This window comes from Struthio camelus, chromosome 2 (assembly GCF_040807025.1).
Source record: "Struthio camelus isolate bStrCam1 chromosome 2, bStrCam1.hap1, whole genome shotgun sequence".
Classification (NCBI taxonomy): domain Eukaryota; kingdom Metazoa; phylum Chordata; class Aves; order Struthioniformes; family Struthionidae; genus Struthio; species Struthio camelus.
This window is the reverse complement of record NC_090943.1, coordinates 160,691,842-160,717,451: the sequence shown is the minus strand read 5'-3', so window position 1 is coordinate 160,717,451 and position 25,610 is coordinate 160,691,842. Positions and strand designations below refer to the sequence as shown.

General features: G+C 41.5%; 2 protein-coding genes across 5 annotated transcripts; one reads left to right on the top strand and one right to left on the bottom strand.

The window, feature by feature from the left end:
- Positions 1-4,840: 4,840 nt before the first annotated feature.
- Positions 4,841-8,959, bottom strand: NDUFB9 (NADH:ubiquinone oxidoreductase subunit B9). The gene is made up of 4 exons (XM_009675807.2): positions 8,771-8,959; positions 8,250-8,442; positions 6,176-6,289; positions 4,841-5,090 (listed from the first exon to the last, which is right to left on the bottom strand). Exons 1-4 carry the CDS (start codon positions 8,854-8,856, stop codon positions 4,959-4,961), a joined length of 525 nt encoding a protein of 174 aa, XP_009674102.1. The 5' UTR covers positions 8,857-8,959; the 3' UTR covers positions 4,841-4,958.
- TATDN1 (TatD DNase domain containing 1) lies at positions 8,895-25,477 on the top strand. 4 transcript variants are annotated; one of them, XM_068933259.1, is made up of 12 exons: positions 8,895-9,018; positions 9,743-9,808; positions 10,446-10,495; positions 12,445-12,508; positions 13,661-13,804; positions 13,897-13,939; positions 18,333-18,418; positions 18,548-18,588; positions 20,008-20,084; positions 20,782-20,852; positions 21,769-21,895; positions 25,070-25,477. In XM_068933259.1, the coding sequence occupies exons 1-12, from the start codon at positions 8,997-8,999 to the stop codon at positions 25,170-25,172; spliced, it is 894 nt and encodes a 297-aa protein (XP_068789360.1). In that variant the 5' UTR covers positions 8,895-8,996; the 3' UTR covers positions 25,173-25,477. The 4 variants fall into 4 exon arrangements, with proteins under 4 accessions (XP_068789360.1, XP_068789361.1, XP_068789362.1 ...); XM_068933260.1 differs by having other exon boundaries at positions 8,944-9,023; XM_068933261.1 differs by lacking the exon at positions 8,895-9,018 and adding an exon at positions 9,182-9,398.
- The last annotated feature ends 133 nt before the right edge of the window (positions 25,478-25,610 follow it).

Genomic DNA, 25,610 nt, shown 5'->3' with positions numbered 1-25,610 from the left:
CTGTCCCTTACTGTTGTTATCTGGCCAGGAAGCACAGATGACATGTTTGTGCATCTGCTCCAGTGATGGACTGCAGTTCTTTTTGCCAGGGGAGGAAAACTGCTGCTGTCAACACCACACATGATTACAGACAAAATTTATCAAGCATAACACAAGTGCTGTCTCCCACATACCTGGATGATTGAAGACTTTTGTTGTTGAGCCTGCTCAGAAACAAAGGTAGAGAGGGGGAGGGTATTGCTCCCACTTACAGCTATCACGCAGTGGCCTCATTTATTTCCTTAACACTGCAATGGATCCATTTTGTCCTGAGGTTTCAGTTTGTCATGAAGACATTAAAGGAAAACCCAAGGTGGTTTGGCTGGAAATACATTCTGTCTTGAAAAGGATCGTATTTTCATTCCTGCTGTCTCTCTGTGGCTTATTTCCCAATTCCATGTACTGCTGGGCCAGGCTCGCTAATTTTGAAGCACATCTCTGATGTTTCTACAGTGCATCTCTGATGCATTTGCATTTGTGTGTGTGACATATTTGTTTTGTTTTCATGCTGGGAGGTGAAGTATCCATCCTCGTAGAGAACGTCAATGAAGCCTGTTACGATGGCTGTAAGAGTCAGGAGAGACTTTGTCACAGAATCACAGAATGGTTGAGGTTAGACAGGACCTCTGGAGATCATCTAGTCCAAATCCCCCTCCTCAGGCAGGGTCGCCTAGAGCACATTGCCCAGGATTGTGTCCAGATGAGTTTTCGAATATCTTTAGCAAAGGAGACTCCAGAGCCTGTCTGGGCAACCTGTTCCAGTGCTCTGTCACCCTCACAATAAAGAAATTTTTCCTCATGTTCAGATGGAACTGCCTGTTTCAGTTTCTGCCCATTGCCTCTCGTCCTGTCGCTGGGCACCACAGAGAAGGGTCTGGCCCCATCCTCTTCACAACTTCCCTTCAGGTACTTGTAGACATGGATCGCATTCCGCCGCCCCCCCCCCCCCCCCCGAACCCCAGCCTTCTCTTCTCCAGGCTGAATAGGCCCAGCTCCCTCAGCCTTTCTTCACAGGAGACATGCTCCAGTCCCTTCCTCATCCTAGTAGTCCTTTGCTGGACTCTCCAGGAGTGCCATGTCTCTCTTGCGCTGGGGAGTCCAGAACTGGACACAATACGCCAGATGTGGCCTCAGCAGGGCTGAGGAGAGGGGCAGGATCACCTCCCTTGACGTGATGGCAACACTCTGCCTAATGCACCCCAGGATACCACTGGCCTTCTTGGCCACAAGGGCACATTATTGGCGCGTGTTTAACTTGTTGTCCACCAGCACTCCCAGGTCCTTCTCGGCAGAGCTCCTTTCCAGCAGGTCAAACCCCAGCCTGTCCTGGTGCATGGGGGTTCTTCCTGCCTAGGTGCAGGACCCTGCACTTGCCTTTGTTGAACTTCAGGAGGTTCCTCTCCGCCCAGCTCTCCAGCCTCTCCAGGTCCCTCGGAATGGCAGCACAGTCTTCTGGTGTGTCAGCCACTCCCCCCAGTTTAGTATCATCAGCAAACTTGCTGAGGGTGCACGCTGTCCCTTCATCCAGGTCGTTGAGGAATACGTTGAACAAAAGTGGATCCAATCTTGACACCCTCCCCCGCCCCCACCCCCCCCCCCGGAAGACACTGCTAGCTACAGGCCTCCAACTTGACTCTGCGCCATTCACCACAACCCTCTGAGCTTTGCCATCCAGCCAGTTCTCCATCCACCTCACTGTCCATGCATCCAACCCACACTTCCTGAGCTTGCCTAGGAGGATGTGATGGCAGACAGTGTCAAAAGCCTTGCAGAAGTCCAGGGAGACGACATCCACTGCTCTCCCCTCATCTGCCCAGCCAGTCATGCCATCAGAGAAGGCTATCAGATTGGTCAAGCATGATTTCCCTTTGGTGAATCCATGCTGGCTACTCCGGATCACCTTCATGTCCTCCAGGTGCTTAGTGATGGCCTCCAGGACGAGCTGGTCCATCACCTCAGGGCTGGATGCAGGGATGGGGGTGAGGCTAACAGGCCTTCCCCTGGGTCTTCCTTTTGCTCAGTTCCTGGCCAAAAAATTGACTGCGGCCTGAGTAGCTGTACCCCATCATGGTGCAGGGCCCTCTGGCAAGCAAAGCGACCAGTTCAGCCAGCATGTACTTGGCTATGACTCCAGATCTGACCTGAGGCCTGCTTGTCTACAGCTAGGGGAGATGGCAAAGCATGCTCAGACACAAGGCAGAGGGGCTGGGCAGAACCCTGTGATTTTTTGACCCATGTGAGTTTTGCGCATGTACATTTTTGGCCTCTCGTATACAGGCTAATGCAAGTAGCTGCTAAAGCAAATCAGCTTTTGCAGTTTAGCTAAGGGCAATTTTGGAATTCTGGTATAGCAGATCCTGTATTAGAAAGCCATGACGAGTTAAGAGGACACAAGTGGGAACTCCTAATGTGAACATGTACCCTCAGTTTTGAAAAGCACTGGTACGTGAGTGGAGAGAAGAAATCAGCGTTGGAAAAGGGCAACTGCAGTTTCCTCTCCTCAGTTCTGTTACTGCCGTTGGTCCAACGGAAGACAGAGAAGAGGTCCAGCCTGCTGGAAATACTGACACTTTCCAAAGTAGAGCATGTGAACAAGTGAAATCATTTTTCTTGATTCAGGCAGATTTTAGCATTTAGGCTTAATGAAGATGGTCATCAACGATTTCTAAATAGCAGCTAGATTAAAGTCCCTCCTAATACACAAGTCGAATATATGTTCTTCAAACAACTGAAGTTAGCGGCTTTGCCATCTCTTACTATCTTCCAGTCTTAAGTTGGGAGTTCATGGAAAAAATAAGCCCTAGTGAGGGCTAAATGCGGCACAATCAAATAGCTTCTGTAGGCTGACCTAATTATCCTCTCTTGAAGCCTTAAACATAGCAATACTGTTACAGCAGAAGAGCAAGTTATGTTTTCCTATGAGCTTTTATTAGGTGCCTACATCCTCTCTTTTCTCTTACTCACTGGGAAGTTGTAGGTGCTAATGTTAGCAAAGTTTCCTAGATCTTACATATATGCTTTTGGCCTGCAGCTGGGAGTGAACTGCTTTCATCGCCAGCTCTTCCTAAGTATTGAGTATGAGAACTGTTTGTGACCCGTAAATGAGCATACGAGAACTGTATTCCTCAGACTGCGACTTGGCTTCACTTACACAACTCTGTAAGCATCTAGAATTCAGTTTGGACAGGGATGAACATTTGTCTGGTGCTCTACAGCAATTTCAACCGTGGTAGTAAAGAAATGCAGCATGCAGAAGGTTTGTGTTTAATAAGACTCGGTATCTAGGTTAAAAATGCAGCCAAAACTTCCAATAGCGTTATTAAGTCGGGAAGGCAACAAGTCTTTACCTGTAAGCAAGGTAAAAATACTTTCATTCCAGGAACAACCAAAGCCCTTGCCTGTCGCTGCCAGCATCCTGGAACTCCAGCCCTAGCACAAGCGTTTACCACCTCACCTGCATGTGGTACCAGATTCCAAGTTATCAGGCTGATCCAAATTGCTTAGAAACTTTCATCCACCTCCTCCAGGACTACTCCTTCCCACCTTCTCCCTGCTGGCAGGCTGGCTCCTGCCACTTAGTTCAGTTACTTATTGTTTGATCCAGGCCTCCCAACAAACCTGCTTCGCCTTCTGCCTTAAGCAGAAGCAACTGTTCATTCTCTGGGAACATAGTTTTATTTGGCCACTTTTTTTCAGTCTCATAAGCTGAGTTTCCTGTAAGAGCTGGAATATATACAAACGGAGGTGAACTTCACAGCAGCCTAGGCTAACATTTTGTTCAGTCCGATAGGGGCAATCATCCAAAGAGGCACAGTTGGTGGTTCCTGTTCTGCTACCAGCTCTAATACCCCAATTCAGCATCAAATTACTTGCATGTTGTTTCCTGCTGTAGCCTGGGCACCTTCTCCTCTGTAGTGCTCTACACAGGCCGTTATTTAACTAGCATTATTTTCCCTGAGGGAAAGAACGCTTTCTGTAACCTTTTCCACCCTAGTCTTTGTGGAGGAAAGATACCGGAATTCTCTTATGTATAAGGAAATTAGTATGTCACTCTATATTATAGCTCCACATGACCAACTACATTGAAAAGATTTCTAAGGGTGTTCAGGGAGTTGTCCAGCCTCATCAGACAGCTAAGAAATTAATGAAATCTAATTATCTACTGACACTGCATCTGTTTTAACTTTTCCAAGGCACTGGTTGCTACTCATGCTTGAAAGCAGGGATTATAGCTTCAAGCCAGATATTACGGGTTGGCGTTTCTTTTAAACTAGTTGTTTTTTGAGCACTTAAATTGGAAATTAAACATTTAGGAACCCATTCCTAAAGTTCCAAGCTTGGCATGATGCAACTGCTCTGTCATCAATAGCTGTTCTTGGACAGCCTTTTACACTTCAGCTTTCCCTGCCAAGGGATACAGACTCCCAGGGCCCTCAAAAAAAAGGCAGAAAGCTGACTGCCTTTTTTCCTCTCTTCCTCTGGGACCTCAGGCTCAATGCAAGAAGCAAAGGTAAACGGGCAAGCAGGCTTGGCACCCGAGAAGGTTCAAGTTAAAATCTGAATGAAGTACCATCCATACTTTATCTGCAATATCACAAATTCAACCAAGATTAATCTTCACAAGCTGTCTTTCTTTATCTTTAGCAAATGTGCTCTGGTGTTAAGACCTCTTCACGTGCAGGTCAATGCTCTCGTTAACATTACAGGTACGTGGTGTAGGTATTAAGTCATCTATTATACACTGCACAAACTGAAGATAATTGTGTGCATGCTATAATAGGAGACCAATATACCACACAAATGCCTTCCACTTTATTTTATTCGGCTTCGTTTTGTGTTACTTACACTAGTACGTTTACTGACACGTCTACTGCTTACCGAAGATAGACTGCTTTAATTCACACATGAAATTAATGCTTTTACATGGGATTTTCACGGGGTCTTGTTACATATTCCCACCACAGCGGTGGCAGATGCCCTTCCTTACGAGCTGGAGGCAAGGCTTCAGTTTTTGGACCACCAGGAGGAGTTTCTTCTTCTAACTGCTTAACCTAGAAGACAAGACATACAATTGCTTTGGTATGTACTACCATTTCCACACTGTGGATTTCGGTGCTCAGACAGGAAGTGAAACTGGCCCCCGCTTTGGGAGAGAAGGGCTACGCAGTAATGTCTTCTGTTAAGTTGACAGACGGATTTCATGTTTCTCAATATTCACTTACAAACCCAGTAATCATTGCAAGCTCATATTATGTCACTAAAAATGAGTTCTAGTGATTTACAAGAGCAGTTTTACTTAAAAGATCATTATCTCTTCCCAATTCATGTCTGCCATTGCTAAATGAAAAACGGACAGTATTTCTTTGCTGCTTTGAAAGCTACTAGATAATTACGAGTCCTGAACAACCTCCATAACTCTCAGTAGGAGACCTCAGACCTCAAGCAGTATTCTAGAAAAGCACTTAAGATTTTCTGTTTCTGCATGCCACCAACAGCCCTTTAGATGCTTTCCACAGGTGTTTCTTGAGGTAGTATAGGTGCTGGCTGTCACTATGCTAATTCTCGCAAAATTGACACCTTAAGCATCTAGCCGTTTCTCTACAATTGAAGTCAATATAAATAAATAATAACTTAAAAAAAAAAAAGTCTAACAGCCTCAGCAACTTCTTCCAACTGAAGCTAAACCTAAATTGACCAGAAATTATTCTGGATTTCCAGATGTGGGGCATTGTGACAAGTGACTTTCAAAGGTGCAAATGAAAAGCATTCAGAGCCTCACAAGTGCAGAAGAGGAATTCTCCGGTCATTAATCTCTGTTCATCCCCGTCTGGAACTACCTTTAGCAAAACGGCTACCACAGCCCTGCGCGAACTGAAATAAGTTTGCAGATTTAGCTTTAACTGAAAATTCCCTTCACGGCCTTTAAGAAGCTGTAACTCTTTGACATCTGCGTATGCATTTTAAGTTAAGTTATCGTTTCAAGCTGACAAAAGTTCTAATAAAGCAGAGTCTACATAAGATCACAGTAGGTGAACTCACTGTTCTCACCTAAAATACTTTCCAAGAACACAACTGCATGTAACACAAAATACTTGCATGCTGTAGCAGCTTCACTTTGCACTGAGCAAGCACTGACCTCTTTATCCCAGCTTTCTAGCTGCAGCTTCTTCCACTGCTCTCGTTTGGCAAAGTAATCAGGATACATTGCCTTCTCAGAAGGATGCCAGAAATCTAAGCACCATTCAGGAAGCTGTCAAAAAACAAAACAAAACGCATGTGTTCCTGGTAAATATAAATATATATATGTATACACACACACACAAACACAACAAAGAATTAAACTTGGTCATTGAAATCAGTCTTAAAATGGGTAAATAGGCCATGAAATAAAGTACCACATAAAAACACTGTTTAAGAGCTATCGGAATTGTTGAGCATGTGACACTTATGTCAGTGGTCAGTGCTTTCAATCTGTTTCACAGGTTATCAGAAGTCATAGTGACTTGCTGAAATCCCAGCAGCCCAAGGACAGACCCCAGGTCATCTCAGTTTATTTTAAAGCTCTAAAAACAATTTCAGCTAATGGAAGAGATATCATTTCTTCCCCTCCTACTCTTGAAGGCAGTGGATTAGACTGATCCTGTTCTGCAATTATTAATTCATTTTCTTTGTCAGAGAGAGAACCCAACAGCTCGCTTCTGCTGATCTACAGCTATTCAAAAGTTAGTCACCTATAAGGTCTCGATTACGGTACAATCTCTAAGACGTCCAATCAAAAATAAAAGCAGAATTTAGAATTCTGAAGCAACATATCTGGAGCAACATAAAGACAGGAACATCAACCAAAAAAAAAAAGAAAATTACGAAGATTAAGAAACGGCTCCAATACCATCACTCATCCAGTGACATTTACAGTTCCAGTTTCTTCCCTTTTTTTTAACCACTAAGAAGCTGAATACAGTAATAGCAGAGCTAATGCTAAAAATACATATATGTATATATACACACACGCACACCTCCACATGCAGCAAACACCAACTAAACCAATCAAATAGAGCAAGATCTAAAAAAAAAAAATTACATTTTACGTAGCAGCATCCACAATAGACAATTACTGATATAGTAACAAGCAAATCCTTATGACTGTGCTTTAACAAAATGACTGTTTTAGCATGAAAAACACGGAAAAGAAAAAAGAAAATATAAAACAGTTGGCATTTCTGTATCGAGACCAATCTTGACCATTTATTGCTCAAACAAAATTCTTCCCACCTAGATTCTTATTCTTTGTCATCGTTATCTCTACTATTGTTAAAGCATGTAACTTTGGCATTAACCTTAGTCCTTCCTTTATACCACAATCACTCCTAAATTATTTTCCACCTCTGATAAACCTATGTCAGGTTTTTTCTTTCACGTGGCTTCTTATGCACATACACTTGATTGGATCTAGTCTTGGGTATCAGCATTTTCTTCAAAACGCCAGAGAGAAACGGTGCATACTCTTTCTATATGAACTTTTTAAAAATACACTAGAACAGCCAGTGCCAAGAAAGCCCAAACATCATGTTTGTAATGTGAAAGCAAGGTTTCTTTCTTTGTAAAGAAAACAGTCTGGAAAAAAATTCTCTAGAAGCACCTTAAGTTCTAAGAATATTACTGTTTTTATACTAACACACCACGGTTCTCAAATACTTATCTAGCACTATAACACACCAAGGGAAACAATCACTTGTACCATTGCTCAAAATGCTGGAGGAACAGTAGGACTGAGTGAAGTCAAGTCTCCCAACAGACCAAGCTGACATCAAAGTTCACACAGGACCAGAGCGAAACCAAGGCTGTGAGCAGATACCACCATAGAGGCTAGCGCTGCTTCCTCCACCCTTAGTCCTCTCACAGCTCTGCCGCACTTCACTGGGCTCGTCCAACCCATCACTGTGCAGCTCCAACTTGCTAAAATGGCAGAAGGTTACTCCAGCAAAAAGAAACTAGCTGTCTTCCAACAGACCAGCAAGTTTCATTTCAGAGGATCACAAAAGCACGACAGCTTCTCCCATTCAAGCAGTACGACTTTTAACAGCAGTGAGCTACTGATACTGCTGAGCTATGAAAAGGCTACTTAAAACACTCTCCATCCAATAGAAGAGGAACAAGGTAAGCATGCTAGTCCCAAGCACACTAACACACAGTCTTACAGGCCACCTTACCTTGTAACACTCGTATCTCTCATAAGAAGTGCCCCCAGGAGAGTCAGGGAAGATGTAAGGCTGAGGATGCTGGTTTGCCCAAAACTCCTCCTCACCTGCCCTCAGCAGCTCTGTTGCCTTCACCATGTCCTTCTCATTCTTGTGTTGGTCAAACCGGTCTCTCAGGAGGACAGCAAAGTAGCGGTACTTGTCTCTACAGACAGAGGTTGGTTATGCATAGTGACAAACACAGTACGCGTGAGGGAAAAAACAAAGAGACACCACAGCCAGATACAGAAATAAAGCACAACAACATCACCAGTTGCCCCCGTGTAAAGACAGGGCTTGGCCACGGGCCTCTGAGGAACTCCTTTTCTCACAGCGCCTGTTTCCACAGCGGGCACAGGCAGGCGACTGAGGAGGCTTCTCCTCCCCACCTCCACCACGGCCCTGCGTACGGAAGGAAGAGGACGAAGCCCCAGCCAGGCCGGGCGAATCCCTCCCCTCAGGCCTCCTCCCTCTCCTCACAGTCCCTTCCTCACCGGTGGATGCACCAGGACTCCAAGTGCCGCAGGGATTTCTTGTACAGCCGCAGCACCTTCTGCTGGTGCGTCAGGTAGGCCGCCATCTCGCGCCGCCCTCCCCCTCACCTTCAGGCGCGGGGGCCGACGGGAGCCTGGAGGACACCGCCCCGCGCAGGCGCGCACCGCCCCTCCCCCCCCCCCGGCAGCAGCCGCCGCCGCCGCCATCGCCATCATCATCATCATCATGAGCCGTGCCAAGTTCATCGGTGAGGTTGTGTCGCTGTCACCGTCGTGCCTCTTGGCGGCCGCACGTGTCCCCGAGCTGTGGCGGAGCCCAAGCAGCGCCGGCTCTTCCCCCCCGGCGGGGGCGGCGGAGGGGCCGTTGGGCGCCCTGCGGGCGCGCTCGGGGGCTCTGTCAGACCCTCGCCCGCCTCCCTCGCGTCGGCGCGCGGGTGGCGGCTGGGTCTGACCGGGCGGCTGGGTCTGACCGGGCGGCTGGGTCTGACCGGGCGGCTGGGTCTGACCGGGCGGCTGGGTCTGACCGGGCGGCTGGGTGGGGTTTCCTTTCAGTTCGCTGCTGTTCCTGCGGCTCGTGCGCGGCTCCCTGTGTCTGTCCTCGGCCCTTGCGGCCGCTGGCTGAGCTAAGGTCTTCATTTTCATGTGGGAAGGGGGATGGTTTGCAGCGGATAGCGTATATGCGTTTGCTTTGGTGAGCATTAGGGTACGTCTTATAAACGCTAGTGGGTAACTCTGGGCTTGATGCGCACAGGGCCGTAACGTCGTAGTTCTGTCGCTCCTGGTAAGGAGGAGCGAGCCCTCAGGTTCTGGGAGAAGACTCACGCTTAGGCTTTGTGCTGCCTGTCAGTGTGGTAGTCAGGGGTCGCTAAGGCTTTTGCTTTTCACCATCTTCCCTACTGTGCTGATTGCCAGAATGAAACGTTGAATGACTGTAACGCCTTATTCCGTATTTGTTGGTGTTTTTCTTCCTAGATATTGGTATTAACCTGACCGATCCTATGTTCAGAGGAATCTACAGAGGAACACAGAAACATCAAGGTGAATATTTTGTTTTATCTGCTGGAGGGTGTGGTTTCTCTTGTTAAAAAGTTTGTCAGAAGGTGAGGTTAGGATTTCCTTTTTTTCCTCAACGACTGGAAGTTTTGCTAGTGCTTGAAGTAGAAACTATAACAAAATACATTAGATGTTCAAAGTGACATATATTGCTTTATATTCAACCGCAATTGAGCTATTGTATGGGTAACTTCTAGGGGCAAATGGAAAACGGTTGCTGCTGTATTTATAGTAGGAGACATCCAATAGCATGAAAGAAACTGGGGTCTGAGCCTTATGAAAAATAAAAGCTGTCACAGCGTTGCTTTGGTGAACCATGGTTATTCATTAGAACTGGTGCTTTTGGCTCTCTCTATCTTTAGATACAGAGGTAAAAACAAGCAGCCTATTGAAGTATACGAAAAACTCCTGTTGGCTTCTTAGGTTTGGATCAGATTTGCAGTTACTGTATTCCCTTCTAAGGGATTAGTTCCCTTCTAAGGATTAATCAAATATCGGTTAAAGATTGTTCATGGCATATAGGCATTTTTAAGTGCTGGAAAGTGATTTATATTTCAAAAGTACTTCAACTATGCTGTAAAACCTCGTGTTTAATTCATGACGTTTCTGTAAACTTCTGCAGATGACTTTCTGGACGTAGTAGAGAGAGCAGTCAAAGTTGGTGTTAAAAAGGTAATTTCTTATAATTAGAAAATTTCTTTAATGTCTTTAACTGCTTTCCAATGCGTTTGATTTGGTAGTGGAGCACTACAAAAACAATATTTTTGTAACTTGCTGGGGAAAATGCAGTATCGTGCTGCAGTACCTTAAAGCAAAAACGTTCTGTGCAGAGCATTGTTTTTCGTTTGCACAGATCATTAGATACTCACGTATTAAGTTCAATGGTATCATATGTGATGTGCATGTAGAATTTGTTTTGTACAGTTTTAACAGATGTTCTCCTCTGACCTACTGCAATCAGTATGTCATTTTCCGTTTTAGTTATATTATAGGCAGCCAGGACTGGCTTCTTGTATCCTGTGCGACTCTTTCACACAGCAGTTACTGCTATAGACTCAGCTCAAAATCTCTTGTCAGGACTGTGATTCTTCAGGTGATGTTGTTATATGTAAAGTAAATTCGTGACTGCAGAAAAGCTAGGAATGCCCATGAATGTTTACAGATAACATATCTGAGTGTCTGCTAGTAACTATTAACTTATATGTATTAAAATTGCATCATTATGAACAGGTTTGGAACTCTTGGCCTAAAATCAGTCTTGTCGGTAATGGGCCGCACTCCCTCTGTTGTAATAGTCCAAACTCACCTCTCTGTATCTCTCTAAACTGAATACATTTTCAAGACAAGAATAGGAATTAAAGCAGAATACATTGCATACTGTTACAAAGCTGTATTACTGCCTACTGAGGCTGGTGGATTTTTTTTTTTCCCCTGAAAAAGTAAACCCTCCTCTTGCAGAAGAACAAGCATCTAAGTTTGCTGAAATGTTCTTATTTCAAAGAGTTAGAAAGAAATCGGGAGAGGAAGAAGGAAAACAGCAAATACAGAGTCGCGGTTACTTTTATTGCTTATATACGTGCTGTACAAGCATTGTTCAATCTTTATGCCAACCTCTGAGAGTAAGTGGTAATTTTCCTATTTTATCATCAAGAAGAGATTGGCTACGTAACTTTTTCAAGACGCACAGTGGATTCAGAGACAGAATTCAGAAGGTCCCTGTGCGCAGCTACGTTTTTAGTCTTACTAGGTCATGTTGCTGCCCTGTCCCAGATTGTTTCTGCTTGCCTTGGAGCTTAATCTGTTCACTTGAAAATACGTATACTTGCCCGTATGGCTGCTGATTTATGATAAATTTTGTGAAGTTTGGCTCTGTGCTTTATGTGCAATGAGTCAGTTTCAGGTTTATTCCTTTCTGTGGTGGTAGTAGTGGAGAGTGTACTGCAGAAACGTCTGAGTTGGGATTGACTAAGTCTGGTACGTAGCATATGAAGCGATAACAGTTGTCCAAAAGCAGTATAGTCGTAGCATGACGTTCCTGGTTTACGACCTAGGGTATAGATTCTGCAGATGGTGCTTAAAAAAAAAAAGGTTAGCAACAATTCTGGTATGCTAAACTTTGAGCTTTAGGTCAAAATACAAGATTGGAGCCAGAAATTCTTAAATTTGTAAACCTGGACCTGGTACAGATTGCTTTGTTGGTTTATCTACTTATTTAATCATATTTTGGTGGTTAGACCAAACTGTAAGACAGGGAAGAGTACTTTTCTGGCTACCGTTGCTTGAGCAAAAAAAAGCAGTACAATTTTTTTGAGTCACTGTATAATGAAGTTAATATTGCTGGAAATAGAAGCATTTTACTTCTTAAATGACCTAAAATAGTGTGGAAGATACTTGATTAAGAAAAAATTCCAGTCGAGTCCCTAGTACATGAGTACTAGCTCATGAGGAATATGGAGATTTGTTACTGATTTATGATATTTTGTTACGTATATGTTAGCAATTACTGTCTGCTGATCTTCCTTGTTTAGATTCTTATTTATAACTGAGTGTTTTCTTAAACATTCTGCAGCTGTTTGTTCAAAGCCAAGTGCATTGACTGACAGTATTTTTCTTCTGTCAAGTTTTTGATTACAGGTGGAAGTCTACAAGATAGTAAGGATGCATTGCAGCTGGCACAGACTAATGGTATCCTCGCTTAAAACTTTTTTTGTCAGTCAAAAATACAATCCTCTCCTCTCTCGGAATTAATAGTTTGAAGGAATACGTGCCTGGAGGTCCTGACGGAATCTCAGATTAAAAAACAGAAATCATGCTTCAGGATGGGATGAATGTATTGTGCATGAGTTTCTTCATGCTGTTACTTAGGTCCCTGGATGCTGGAGGGGATCAGTCTTTCCTGCAATTTGTATCTGTATTTCTAAGTAATACAGATCCTTAGAAAAATCAAACCATATGTGTTTCTGAAAGGACAAGGCCCTCTTCCAGAAATAAGCTGAAATGCTTATATATTGTGGAGCACATGCTGCTTGGTGGGTTTTTGTTTTTTATTTACCAAGCTATCGTGACCAGCATGAAGAATGGAGAGGTGTCTTTCTGTTTTACGGTTCTCCTAGCTTTCCCTTTCGTTCTGTTTAAAGGAGAGTATCCCAGCCTTTTTCCTTTGGCAAATGTCATTCAGCTAATTACTTATCCATATATGAACATATGTTAAAGTACTGCTTGCAAAATATAATCTTCGAATAATGTAGGTTGGAAGAGCCTGAGGAGGGAATCTGGCCCAACCTCTTCTCCCTTCCCGCCTCCTCCTACCCGCCCCCCCCCCCCCCATCAAAGCAGGACTGTTTTTAATAGTAGGTCACATTTCTCAGGCCCTTACGTGTTCAGTTTTTTTTTCATGTGTTTACATCTTCCATAAGAGCACTTATCAGTAGATGTTGTTTTGATAAAGATGTTGTTTTGATAAAGTCTGTCTTTTGACTAGATGTTGTTTTGATAAAGTCTGTGCTAGTGTGGAGACGTACAAGGGAATTGACAGGCTATCTACGAATTTTGCAGCTGAGGATAACCTGATCCATTTTGAACAGGTCATATTTCTCTTTGAGGGCTTCTCCAACAGAATAACTCAACTATGAGTTGCAGTTTTGGAGTGAGTTAAATTATGTGTTCTAAAAAGACCCCTGTAGAGATACTGTCTGCCATTCTTCCAGTAACAAATATCAGTGTAATAAAATCATCAAAAAGATAAAAAGACATTCAGAAGGAGTTTCTTTAAAGTTATGACCTCAAATCCAGATAATAGCTGTAATTTATAAATTTGCCATTTTTTCCTTGCTTTAGACATGTTTTACAGTACAGTTGGCTGCCATCCTACCCGCTGTGGAGAATTTGAGCAGAGTAGCCCTGATCAGTATTTATCTGAATTACAAAATCTGACTGAAAAAAACAAGAGAAAAATAATAGCAATTGGGGAATGTGGCCTAGGTAAGTGTTAACTTAGTACTGCAACGTTATTTTTTTCCTCTGTATGGAAAAACCCAACACTACTAACCGGGTTTTCTTCTTTCCATTTGTAGATTTTGATAGATTAGAGTTTTGCCCAAAGGACATCCAGCTCAAGTAAGAAACTTTTGATAATTATAAATGGACTTTGTAGTAGTTTACAGAAATGTTTTCTATCTTGTGTTCTCCCAGGTGACGTTTTGTCAGATACAGACCTGAAGTTATAGCTTTTTTTTTTCTTTTTCTTTTTTCTTTTTTTTTTTTTTTTTGGACAGAAATGTGACCTTAAAGAAAGAGGCCTACATTCAAGCAGAGTTATACGCTAAATTTTGCCATACTACCTGGCTGGCATTGACTTAGCCTGTCCTTTTCTATGAAATCAATCAGAATTTTTGATTTTCTGGGTGTGACAAATGCTTGTTCTTGCTTATATTCAAGAACTGTTAGAGACTCCCAGAGGGAGAATAACAGTACTGTAGTGTGCAAAGGAAGAATGGAGTTGTTGTAGTGGAGGGCATGAGGAAGGGAACTAAGCTGTCAAATAGGCTAAATCAGCAGTGGACACGAGTAAGCTTTTTTTAATAAGGGAGGTGTTACCTGCGAGCAAGGTAATCGAGGAAAGCTGATGAAAAAGCTGACGAGTGACGTACTGTGAAGTAATACGTACAGCATAGGTACTGAGTAGAAAGAAGCTAGCATAGTCCCTAAAATCAGCTCATATTCTTGTAATGATGAACTCCGTCTACACAGGGAACTGACTGAAAAAGGTAGGGGATAAATTCCACTGAGTTGAGGGATTAATGAGTCATGCTTGCATATTGCTGTTCTAAGTAGAATTAGTCACAGGGGGGCAGTGGTTAGTTGTGTTTTTTTCTAATTGCCACATGTTAGCAGTCGGTAGAGTTAATCTCTTCTTTGTAATACTACAATCATACAGTAAAATATTTAGCCAAGCGGGCAGAACCTTTTCTTCGGGTAGAATTCGGGGTGCACCAAGTTCAGCAAAGCACAGTTTTGGAGGATAACCTGTTTATCTTTTCTGGCAAACTAGAACACTGCTGGAGTATCATATATTAAGATTTTTATCTGCTTCATGTTATTGAGTGGACAATTTAGGGAAAAAATCTTGATTTTTCTTTTCTAATGGACTGCAGCTGATGGACAAGTGGAAGAGTAATCAGGCGCACTTAAATTTTGGGGTACAAGGAAAGAAGTTAACAGAAGTGTAACAGAAATCACCTTTTAAAGGTGGTAGGTGATTCCTTTCTAATTAAGATTGATAATGACAGAAAGTCTCTAGGTGATGCTATTTCAGTGAATTGTATGAAGTACGTTAATCTAGTTCCTAAGAACTTTATTGAAAGTCCTTGCTGGAAATTGCAATTGGAAGGAGGTGATTGATGAAAAAGACAGGAAGGAAGAAGTATGAGGGAGAAAAGAAAAAAGGAAAGACCCAAGGAAAGGTGCACGTAAGCATTATGTTTGTAAAGTTCCTATTTTCTAAATGTTCACCTTTCCCTATTCTTCATCCTTCACGTGTGTGTGAAACGTGGTCGGCGTTCTGAATTATTTTGTGGTTTCCATTTCCACTAATGAAATGCTCTAGAGTTAGGTAGTCCGACTCTTGTGACCGTTTTCAGACTAGATGGCAGGTTCCTCAAATTAATGTTCAGTGTACGCTTGATAAATGAACTAAGAAAGGAGAGCAAAGAGTGAAGTGTGAGGGGCCAGCTGACCAGCTGTCCGCTCAGCTGGAGTCCAGGTGTCATACCAGTCACTTGTTAGCAAGCAGCTGCAGGGCTGCCCCGTAGGAGAGGGGTATGACTGTTTCCTGGTAGATGGTATCTGGACGTTACCTCTCTGTTTTGTTTAATGTTTAATCATTATTTTCTAGTTATGTTTTGTTTTCTTCTGGATAATCTTCTACCTGTAAAATTGAAAATGATCATTCCACCAATGTCTTGGATGAAAAAGCCAATAGGGATGAAATTCCTGTATTGAAGCAGCCTCAGGAACTGTTTATGTCCTCCTTTCTCATAACTTTTTGTATGGTGTTTCTATGGTGATTTAAATGGTAGGTAGATGAAGATACTGCCTTCCTATTATAATGAAAATCACATTATAAATCAAGGCATATATAAAGATTTCACTTCTGCTGTAGCGACCTGTGCTGGGTTTGTGGGACTCAGCAACATGGGAAACAGAAGGGTTTTTTAACCAAATAGGGGGTGGGAGGAACCACCCAAAATTATGTGTATTGTTATTCATAAATGGGTCCAGAATTGTTTTATCTAGAGAGCCTCCATCTCAGCAAGACCAGTTTGGTTCAACTCCTTTAGTGGCTGGATTCCAAACCTAAAAATACCACACTTAAACTTACTTTTATGGTCAAAACTAAACCTGCAAACAAGCATATTGCAAAAGTATTTTCAACTTCTGAGGCAACGCAGAACAGGCGTATTAAATTACAGTTTACTTGCCGAGAGAAAAAAGTTGTTCCTTAAGCAGTGGAACTAGTGAGGCTTGATTTCCGACTGATTTAGGTTGTTACCATCCTGACTGCCACGTGTTTGGTTTCTTCACACGTTTCCTGGGTGTGCGATCCCTTTCCTTTTCAACTCTGAGACCTTCCCCATTCATACTCCTGTCCCTCCGGCAGAGTAAGTAGCAGCATGTGTTGGACTTCGTTGTTGCCAAGAGCAGAAAAAAAGCTGCTTGAGCTCCTTCCCTCCACGGGGCACCCAACTTTACATCTTCAAGACCACCACCCTTCTCTCAAAATTAGATTGAAGTTGGCCAGTAGATTCAGGATTTACTGAGGGAGCTTATTTTGCAGATCAGTATCTGCAAGCCTCATTTCCATATGAAATGAGCCTTTAAAAAAAAAGTCTTTTTTTTTTTTAGTCAAGCTATTTTAGTCAGTTAACCGCAAGAGCAGTCATGAGTTCCAGTTAAAATTCTGTTGGATCTAGAAAATACTAAGCCACTGTAATTCATGCTGTGAATTTTCATGTCTTTTTTTTTTTAACATTACAGCTGATTTCTTTCACATGCTGCATGTGAAGGATCTGCGCTCATAAACAGAGAATTTAACTGTACCAGAAAGATAGCAACATGTAATAGACAGAAAATAGTGAAAATTGAACAAATTTAAGTGACCCACTTGCATTGTCTTTGTTTTTTATTGTCTTTACTCCCTGTTTTTGTGGTACAAAAATGTAAATCGAACCAATGGTCTCCTCCTATTTTCTACCAACTCATATGGGAATCACATGCAGCAGTATGTGGATATTGGAGTTTCCTTTTGAAATGTTTCTGATATCTGACGATGTGAATGTCGCAGTGCCCTGGACTGCTTTTAGCAGCAACACATAAGGAAATCCAATATGTGCAGATGCTTCCAGCCTGTTGGACAAGCAACGCTGTCTTCCGGGCCTGTCCATATAATGCCATCTTACACATTATGTATGCAGACTGAGTGAGCTATGCACCGTTGGCCCTCTACCACGCATATGTTCCTCTACCATGTTTCCTCAGCGTCTGCAATTGGCATGCCTCGGTGTAGTGTGGCAGACAGCCAGAAATGGTAAATTAAAAATACTCTGAGGTCGGAACTAGCTGCAAACGACAGGTGACAGGGTTCTTTCAGTGGTAATTAGTTTCCTTTAGAAAGTGTCTTGGGAAAACTGGCTACCTAGTTACCTTCCCTCTGCCCACCTTTTTATGTCTCTTCATAGGACTGCTGCCTCGCTGTTACTGATTCCTCAAAGGCAATACTAGGAGTAGAAGGTAGGACAGGGATGAAAATGAGTGACAGTGAAGGGATGGAGACATACAACCAGGCGGAGGGAAACAGTTGAAGATTTTGAAAGAATGAAGACCAAAGGCAGAAATAAAATGTCTCACATTGGTACTTGTTCCACCCCAAGACAGACATGACTTTGACCTTCACTGAAGAGCAAACAAGCGTTACTTTACCGGGCAACCAGCTCTGATACCTACTTTGGGCCATTTGAGGCTACAGAAGTCTCCATATCGCTCCTTCACCGTCCCTGCTTTTACAAGTGGTTCTTGAGATAGTGTTCTGTGCGATATGTGCTCTCTTCAATTCCTAAAATTTCAAAACTTGGTAGATAAAACAGTCAGTTCTTCTTTCATTTAAACCCCCTCCCCTCCCAAAAAAAAACAACAAGCAAAAAAAAAGAAAAGTTACGAAGGGGCAGCTTCCATGAGAGTACTTGCGTAGCATAGATTCTTCCAGTATTGTCATTCTTGGCCGCTTCTTATCTGTCTTCCAACATAGATCACTAATGTATATGAATATAGCATGGGAAAGGGTTCCTTTTAAAACTGAATGCTTAAATCCTTGTACAAATAAGAACTTTTGCATGGCAAATCCGTTACGTCTTTAATTCTTGAAGACAAAAACGTACACGCGATGGAAAAAATTTTCTAGTATGTTTATTTGTTCTTACATTGAGTTTCTGGTTAAGCATTCTTTCTTTTACAGATATTTTGAAAAACAGTTTGACCTGTCAGAACAAACAGAACTGCCAATGTTTCTCCACTGTAGAAACTCGCATGCTGAATTTTTAGGTGGGTTTTGTTTGAAAGCTTCAAGGAATAACAAGTACTGAATATGGAAAAATCTGAAAACCTGAATCTTTTGCCTTTTTCTGTTATAAAGTTTTCTGTTCTTACGTTCTCATTTATTTCACTTTACAGATATAATGAGAAGAAATAGAGATAGATTTGTGGGAGGGGTGGTAAGTACAGGCTTCAGTGTAGTGCTCATTTTTATATACACATATGTGTAGCTACTGTGGGGGGAGGTGGGAATGTGTGTGAATATTATTCCTTAGTATGCAACTTCTTGTTTTCCATAGAGTCTGGGTAGGTTTTCTTTTACATGATTTAAGTTATTACAAATTAGTAACCACTTTCCAGTCCCTTCCAGTGTTTTTATTTTTGTTGCTTATTCAACAGTTTTTTGCAAGGTAAGAGGATAGGCTGAGAAAAAACTCGGCAGCTGACATGAGCAGTTTTTCTTGGCCTGTCAGAAGGACGGTTTAAGCACCTTATAAATTACGTTGGCTTCTCCCCAGTTCTGCAGTGTCGGTAGATGTAGTACATTCAGACCAAAGATAATTCAGATGCATATTCCCTGTGTAAGCCATAACCTTGAATATTTGGTTCCTACATTAGACACCACTTTTAAATTATATCCAGATGTAACTTTTGATTACTTTAGCAATTCAGATCATGTGTTTTAATTCAAAAGCATAGTTGGAAAAACTTTCAGTGAAGTGATTTAAAAAGCCCAGCAACACTCTTTCAGGTTTCCATTATGGCAGGGTTTCCCAAAACTAGTAAAGACTTGGATTGTTCTTTCTTAACTTATGTTGGACCACGTCTCCTACAATACCATCTCAGTCCCCAATTTTCCCCCTTACCGCAGATACCTTCCCCTAGCTCTGTACTTTGCATGTTACTTTTGCTCTTATGTAATGCTGCACAATCTCTCCTTCCTTCCTGTCTTCTGCAAAACTGGTTACTAGTAGAGAAATGAAGAGCAGGCACCCTCTGCAGCTGATTGCTCCTCTCACAGCATGGAAGAGCAGGCAGTTCTCTTTGCTCCACTCAGGGACTGAGAAGCTGCGGCTCCCAAATGCACTAGGGTTCGCCCTTTGTGACCTGCCCCTTGCCTCTTTAGTCCCTGGACCGACAGAAAGGCAGGTACAGTCCCTCTCGCCAGCTCCAGTGGACTAAGGCTATGTAGAATGTAATACCGCTCTTTCTCTGACAGTGGCCTGTGGGGAATAGTGAGTGAAGAATGTAAATATTAGTCAGCACAGTACTGCTTCCTCTGTATGGTCTTCCAGTTATCCATTGCTCAGCGAGTTCCTGAGCCCGAAGTAGTATCTTTGTGTAGCCCCTCTCTATGTGTATTTATAACTAAGGAAACCCGGTAACAAATTTTTACTTCACTGTTCCACCTGCAGTATTTAAGGGCTTCAGCCTGAGCTTTGCCCGCATTCAGAATCAGCTGAGCTGCGCCACATCTTTATGATGTTTATATTCATGTGTAATACATACCGTCAGAAGTATTTATATCACAAGTGAAAATCAATATGTACTTTTTGATGACAGCTGTTCAAATGATCACATATATAAATATATTCCAGGTACATTCTTTTGATGGCACAAAGGAAGAAGCAGCTGCTATAATAGATTTAGATCTCTATATTGGAATAAATGGCTGGTAAGTTCTTTCCAAGAAATAAAACTATTCTAAAATGTCAGCTCTACTGACCTCTGACTGATTTCTTTTAAAAAATCAGGTCAAGTCTTCAAAGCTCAGTAGACTCTTAATGGTTGTCTGTTGACAGATTTAGAATTCCTCTCATTAAAATAAATCTGTTAGCTACAAAAAGTTGTTAACTCGCAGCTCGGGGAGCTAGTCTAGTCTTAGGGTCCTTCCTGCTATCCTCTGGTCAATCCTTTTCTGTAAGTGAATGAGGCTGTGGGTTGCAGAAGCAGTCCTTTAGAGGACTTTTTAAATTCTGTAATTTTAAGCTGCCTTGTCAAATCCAGGACTAAAATTTAAGTGCAATCCGATCAGCCTCATAAACTAGTTAAATAATCTGAATTTGCAGTATTCATTTGGCCAAAAGCCAGCCCGCTTGACTTTTCTAGTTGTGTGGGTTGTTAAGGCCAGGTGAGTAGGGCAGTGCAAGTAGGAGTTCTACACTCGTGCTAGGTTGAGACAGTTTCTATGAATAACTGCCCAAGCCTCTTGTCTTCTGCAAATCCTGAATTTGCAGGCAGGGTTTTTAAAAGATGAAGCAGATTTTATTCACTTAAGAAATTATTTAGGAAGCTGCCTTTGCCACAAAACACTTCAGCAGGCAAAATAATTACTTTTATACACATTTTCTTCCTAACTGTGATTTTTCTAGTTCGCTGAAGACAGAAGCTAACTTGGAGACCCTGAAATCCATTCCTAGTGAACGATTAATGATAGAGACTGGTAAGATTTTGTATCTTGATTTTTTTGTGACTGAAACACTGCTAGATGAGGAGATATGCTTGTATAGCAATGAAAAGCAGAATCAAGACCTAAGAAACTGGGACAAGAGAAAGGACTGCCTTTTTTTCCAGGTTAGAAAGCAGTTTACAGACTCCAGAAGTACTCATTTTCAGCCTTCTGCTAGAAGGACTAAGCTGCCTTGTCAGTTCCTGAGATTAAAGGTGAAGATGAAGAGGACAAATTTAGAAGCCCAGATTTTTTCACGTACTTAGGTACCAAAATCCTGCTGGAATATCTGTTAAAATCTAGCCTGCTGTATATGTTTCAAACACAGGACTACGTAAAGAGCCATGACCTTGCCAGTGGTGGCGGTAATGGCATTTGGAAACACCAATTCTTAAAATGGAGTAAGATGAAAGAAGGCTTGAATATACCTCCTGGGATAATAAGCTGTGTTGTTGGGGTTTTTTTAATTGACTGGCTAGGGTTGTCATTTTTTTTTTCTCCTATTCATTTCAAATATCGGTAATTGACAGTTAAAAATGCAGCGTTTATTTGAATTTTTGAATCTGGGCAAGTTTTTTAACTCTTAAAAAAAAAAAATCCCACCTAAATGCTTTTATATGTAAATTGCATTTACATATAAAGCGCCGACCTGTTAAAGCATACATAAACTTTGTGGAATGCATGTAGTCTATCTAGTGATCTTTTTTTATGACAGAAGAAATTAGTGTTATATGTTGTTATTGTTGATACTTTAAAATGTGAAGTCCTGATGGTATTGGTATAAAAATCCAAAGGCAGTGAAAATGTCAAATTGTCCAAATCTATTAAATTCCATTTCAAACAGGAAGAGAAGTAATTTTTAGAAAGTGATTGTAAGGGCTTCTAATACTTCTTTTTTGCATGAAACTAGATGCACCTTGGTGTGGAGTGAAAAATACTCATGCGGGATCAAAATACATAAAAACTACATTTCCTACAAAAAAGAAATGGGAAATAGGGCACTGCCTGAAGGACAGAAATGAACCCTGCCATATAATGTAAGTGTACTATATTATTTAACATAGTTCAAATCTCATCTTACAGGAAAAATCAGTTCACTGGAAACGTAGTAAATGGAAATGAATTCTAAATTTATTGAACCTCGAGCAAGGAATCGCTTTACAGGTTGTGGAAAAACTTAAAAAGGTCTGGATGCAAAAAAATCCCCGCAAGTGAAACCAGTACTGTTTTTATCTTTTCACTTGATACACTGCATAAGGGGCCATATCCTGTAAAGGAACCTGACTGGAATAAATTTCACTCGGTTGTTGTTCCACTTGCTTTTAAATGAATTCAGCGGTAGAGCTGTGTGATCCTCTGAAGAGTGGAGAGTGCTACGATATGGAGTAGATATAAGCAACAAGTCATATAAAAAAGTCTTTCGTAAGAAGTCATTTATAAATGACTTCTCCCAGTTGCCTACCAGCCTAGTCTTTGGGCCTCTCTGCTACAAACTACAGTAACACGAAAATTGGTTAGGATCGCTTCTTCATTCTGCTGCTGTGCTTAAAAATTTATTGAGGTTTACAAAAAACTGTGATCCTACACATTTAAGATACAAAGAACCGTAGTCAACATCAGGAATTATTAAAACTGTAGGGGCTTGTGGACACACTGTTAGAATCTGAAAGGAGAGAAGCCCTGTTTTCTACTATCCCTTCACACACTCCCTCCCAGAGGCAATGAAAAGCAGGGAAGGGTATCCTTCCTTCAGTGAAAAGGTTTAGTTATATCCATTGAATAGCCCTGATTGATAGATTTTTACAAGTGTTACTAAGTCTGCTTGGTGGGTTATACCAACCTTCTCTGTCATCCTCTTGTTATCAACTCTCAGAAAAGAAATTCAGGGAATTCTCTTGTCGTGGTATGGTATTTGGATGAATTTTCAGCCCAGTAAATAAAGCTCACAGCTATACCTATCCAAATGCAAAGCCTATTTACTTCATCAGAAGAGCTCTCTTTGGCTGTGAAGTCTGTTTGTCTATGAAAAGCTGTATAAAACACCTGTTTGGAACTAGCCTTTTGAAACAGTTCCCAGGGTGCTACTAAAATATCTAGGAATTTGGCGAGGTATCGGTACAAGAATTTATTTGAGAGGTGAAGGGAATTCTGCTGCTTCTCTGGGAGAACTGAAGAAATGTTCTCCAGAAAAGACCACTAGTCATGCTAAAAGCATGGTTTAAGCTTTCATGGTGACACCTACTAGCGTTCAGATATTTTATGCAATAATAATTATTTGTAATTTTAATTTGTATTTTAAATACAAAGTGCACACATTAGCATGGAAATGTTCTTTTAGTATTTTAAATTTTCTGGGGTCAGTCAGGGATTTTTGGTGTAGTGGAAGAAACTAACTGAACAACAGGTTCTGAGAACAAGTTGAGGACTTGTGGAAGTCAAGCACCTCTACTGTTACCGAATAAGACCATTTAGGCAAGCCCCTATATGTTCACACCACCCCCCTCCCCCAACACACACACACGCACATCTCTGCTGCCTGAGTTGTAGTTTACAGTGAAAGTGTTTCAGAAACCCCCCAATGGGGAACGCAGGGAGCGTGCCCTACAGTAGGTACACACGTGCTATACTTTTAGTGTTTTAGTGTATTCTTGTAAAATAACCTTGTTTGGGTCAACCTTATTTCAAAAGTACTGTCCCTTTAAAATTAATTATAGCCCATATTAGTTGTAGATTAGTAACCTGAGAACCTCTTAAACCTCAGGAAAAATGAAGTATGGTAAGTGAGAATTGGTATTTTGTGACTTCTCAAGTAGCAAGATCTGGTGTGAGTGGAAAGTAACATCAGACCACAACCATTCATCATAGCTAAGTTGGCAGAAGGCGCTGTGCACTTGTCTTTTTCAGAGACAAGACAGCTTTCAATTTAGCTGGAGATACTGCTGATTAATGTATATTTAAAAAAAAAAAAAAAACTCCCCTTGGAAGCTCTTTTCATTAAAACTTTAGCCTGCAAGATTCCCCCCCCCCACCGTAGTGATTTCACACACACACAGTATTACAGTAACATGGGCTGGCTAATCCTGCTGTATCCAATTGAGGAAAGATATGTAAGCCCAACCAAAACACTTCAAGGCTTAAGTTCTTGGTTATTAAATACTTATTTCTGTGTCAGCCTGTAGCTAAACGGCCTGATCTCCCCTTGGCTTCTCTTGGAATGAGCAGTTAGTAGCTTCCCCTTAAATCAAGATGATGTTTGGCTACAAAGCCCAGGAGTGCTGCATTAAGTAAAAAGTTGTTTGCATTCCACATCTGGTTTAAAGGAACTTTCTCTGCCCTCCCTTTCTCAAAAAGAAGTCTGGCTAGTACGTAAGTTAGATGCACGATCCAAAAACCACCACTACCAAATGCTACTACCAAGCTTGAGGGTCATCAGCTTTACCATGAGAGTTTGTTTTTTTTCCTCCTACTTCAATAGTAAGATGATATAAAAACCTCTTAGAAATTGTACAGCGTATGCATTTTTTTTTTCCCCCCGGTATGTATTAAGTGCTAGGTGACTGTGAGAAAATAAGAAAGGTTAGGACTTGTTTTTCCTTTTTTTTTTTTTCTTTTTTTTTAATTCACACCCCTCGCCCCGCAGCTTTCCTAGCTCGTGCCAAGCTGTAGGCTTTTTAAAAGTGCTCATTTAACATGTACTACCACTACACGATCTGAACTTACTCTTCAAAATTAATATAGACAAATGCAAAGTAGGAATGAACCATTTTGGCAGCAATACTCTCAAAACAGATAAATTTATGGCAGGAATGTAAGCTTTGCCATAGACCAGTGTCTGTTTATAGTGCAGTTTTAGCCTTGAAAGGAGGCTAATAAATTTCCATCTGAAAATTAAGACTATTGATGAAGACACCCACAAAATGACACTTTCTTTGAAACAGAAAGCTGTTTAATTACCTCCAAACAAGAGTCAAAAGACCAAAGCTGAATCTGTACCAGTGAGCAACCAGTGTTCCGTGTAAAGGGAATAAAAGTTAGTGACTTAAAAGTGAAGCTATTTGCATATCTGAACACCTTCCGTGTTGCGCTCAGCATAGTTTTTTTTTTATTCCAGGTTAATCTTAGTTACTTGTGTACATACACATGCAGTAGACAAGTATATTCAGTATTGAGTTTCAGAGTTTACTAATATTATTCTTTCTTTTTTTTTTCAGTCAAATACTGGAAATAATGGCAGCAGTAAGAGAAGATGACCCACTTGAGTTGGCCAATACTTTATATAACAACACTATTAAAGTCTTCTTTCCAAATAGATAAAGTTGTTTTTCTTGCATTTATTCAGCGTAACTTCAGTAAATGTATTGCAAAAACTTAAGAATGATCTTATCTGCACATTCTTAGCATTGGAACCAGTATGTAGTGCTTTTTTTTTTTTTTTGTGCAAAATTAAAGATGATTTTGAAAAAAGGTGGTCTGCATTTGTGCAGTTTCTCAGCCCTATCCCCTTTGCATCAAGATTCAGGATCAATTTCTAGGATAATCCAAACCAGCAACTCTTGTAATAGCTGTGCGTATTACAAGTTGAATGCCAAGCTGCTAAATTCACATGTAGAATAGTCCAAGCTAGTACTGAAATTCAGGAGTAAAGCGTTCAACAAATCAATGGCATGCTTTACTACTTTACCAAAAAGCTTAGCAGTTTCAATTTTTGTTTCATGTATGCAAATGCTAGAACATTAAGTCTACCAACCTAAA

Excerpts from the sequence above, each read along its gene's own strand:
- TATDN1 (XM_068933259.1), top strand. The coding sequence starts at position 8,997 with ATGAGCCGTGCCAAGTTCATCG. Across the intron at positions 12,509-13,660 it reads GCAGCTGGCACAGACTAATG|ACATGTTTTACAGTACAGTT; the intron begins GTATCCTCGCTT and ends TCCTTGCTTTAG. Across the intron at positions 20,085-20,781 it reads TATATTGGAATAAATGGCTG|TTCGCTGAAGACAGAAGCTA; the intron begins GTAAGTTCTTTC and ends TGATTTTTCTAG.
- NDUFB9 (XM_009675807.2), bottom strand. The coding sequence starts at position 8,856 with ATGGCGGCCTACCTGACGCACCAGCAGAAGGTGCTGCGGCTGTACAAG. Across the intron at positions 8,443-8,770 it reads GAGTCCTGGTGCATCCACCG|AGACAAGTACCGCTACTTTG; the intron begins GTGAGGAAGGGA and ends CTCTGTCTGTAG. Across the intron at positions 6,290-8,249 it reads AGAGATACGAGTGTTACAAG|CTTCCTGAATGGTGCTTAGA; the intron begins GTAAGGTGGCCT and ends GTTTTTTGACAG.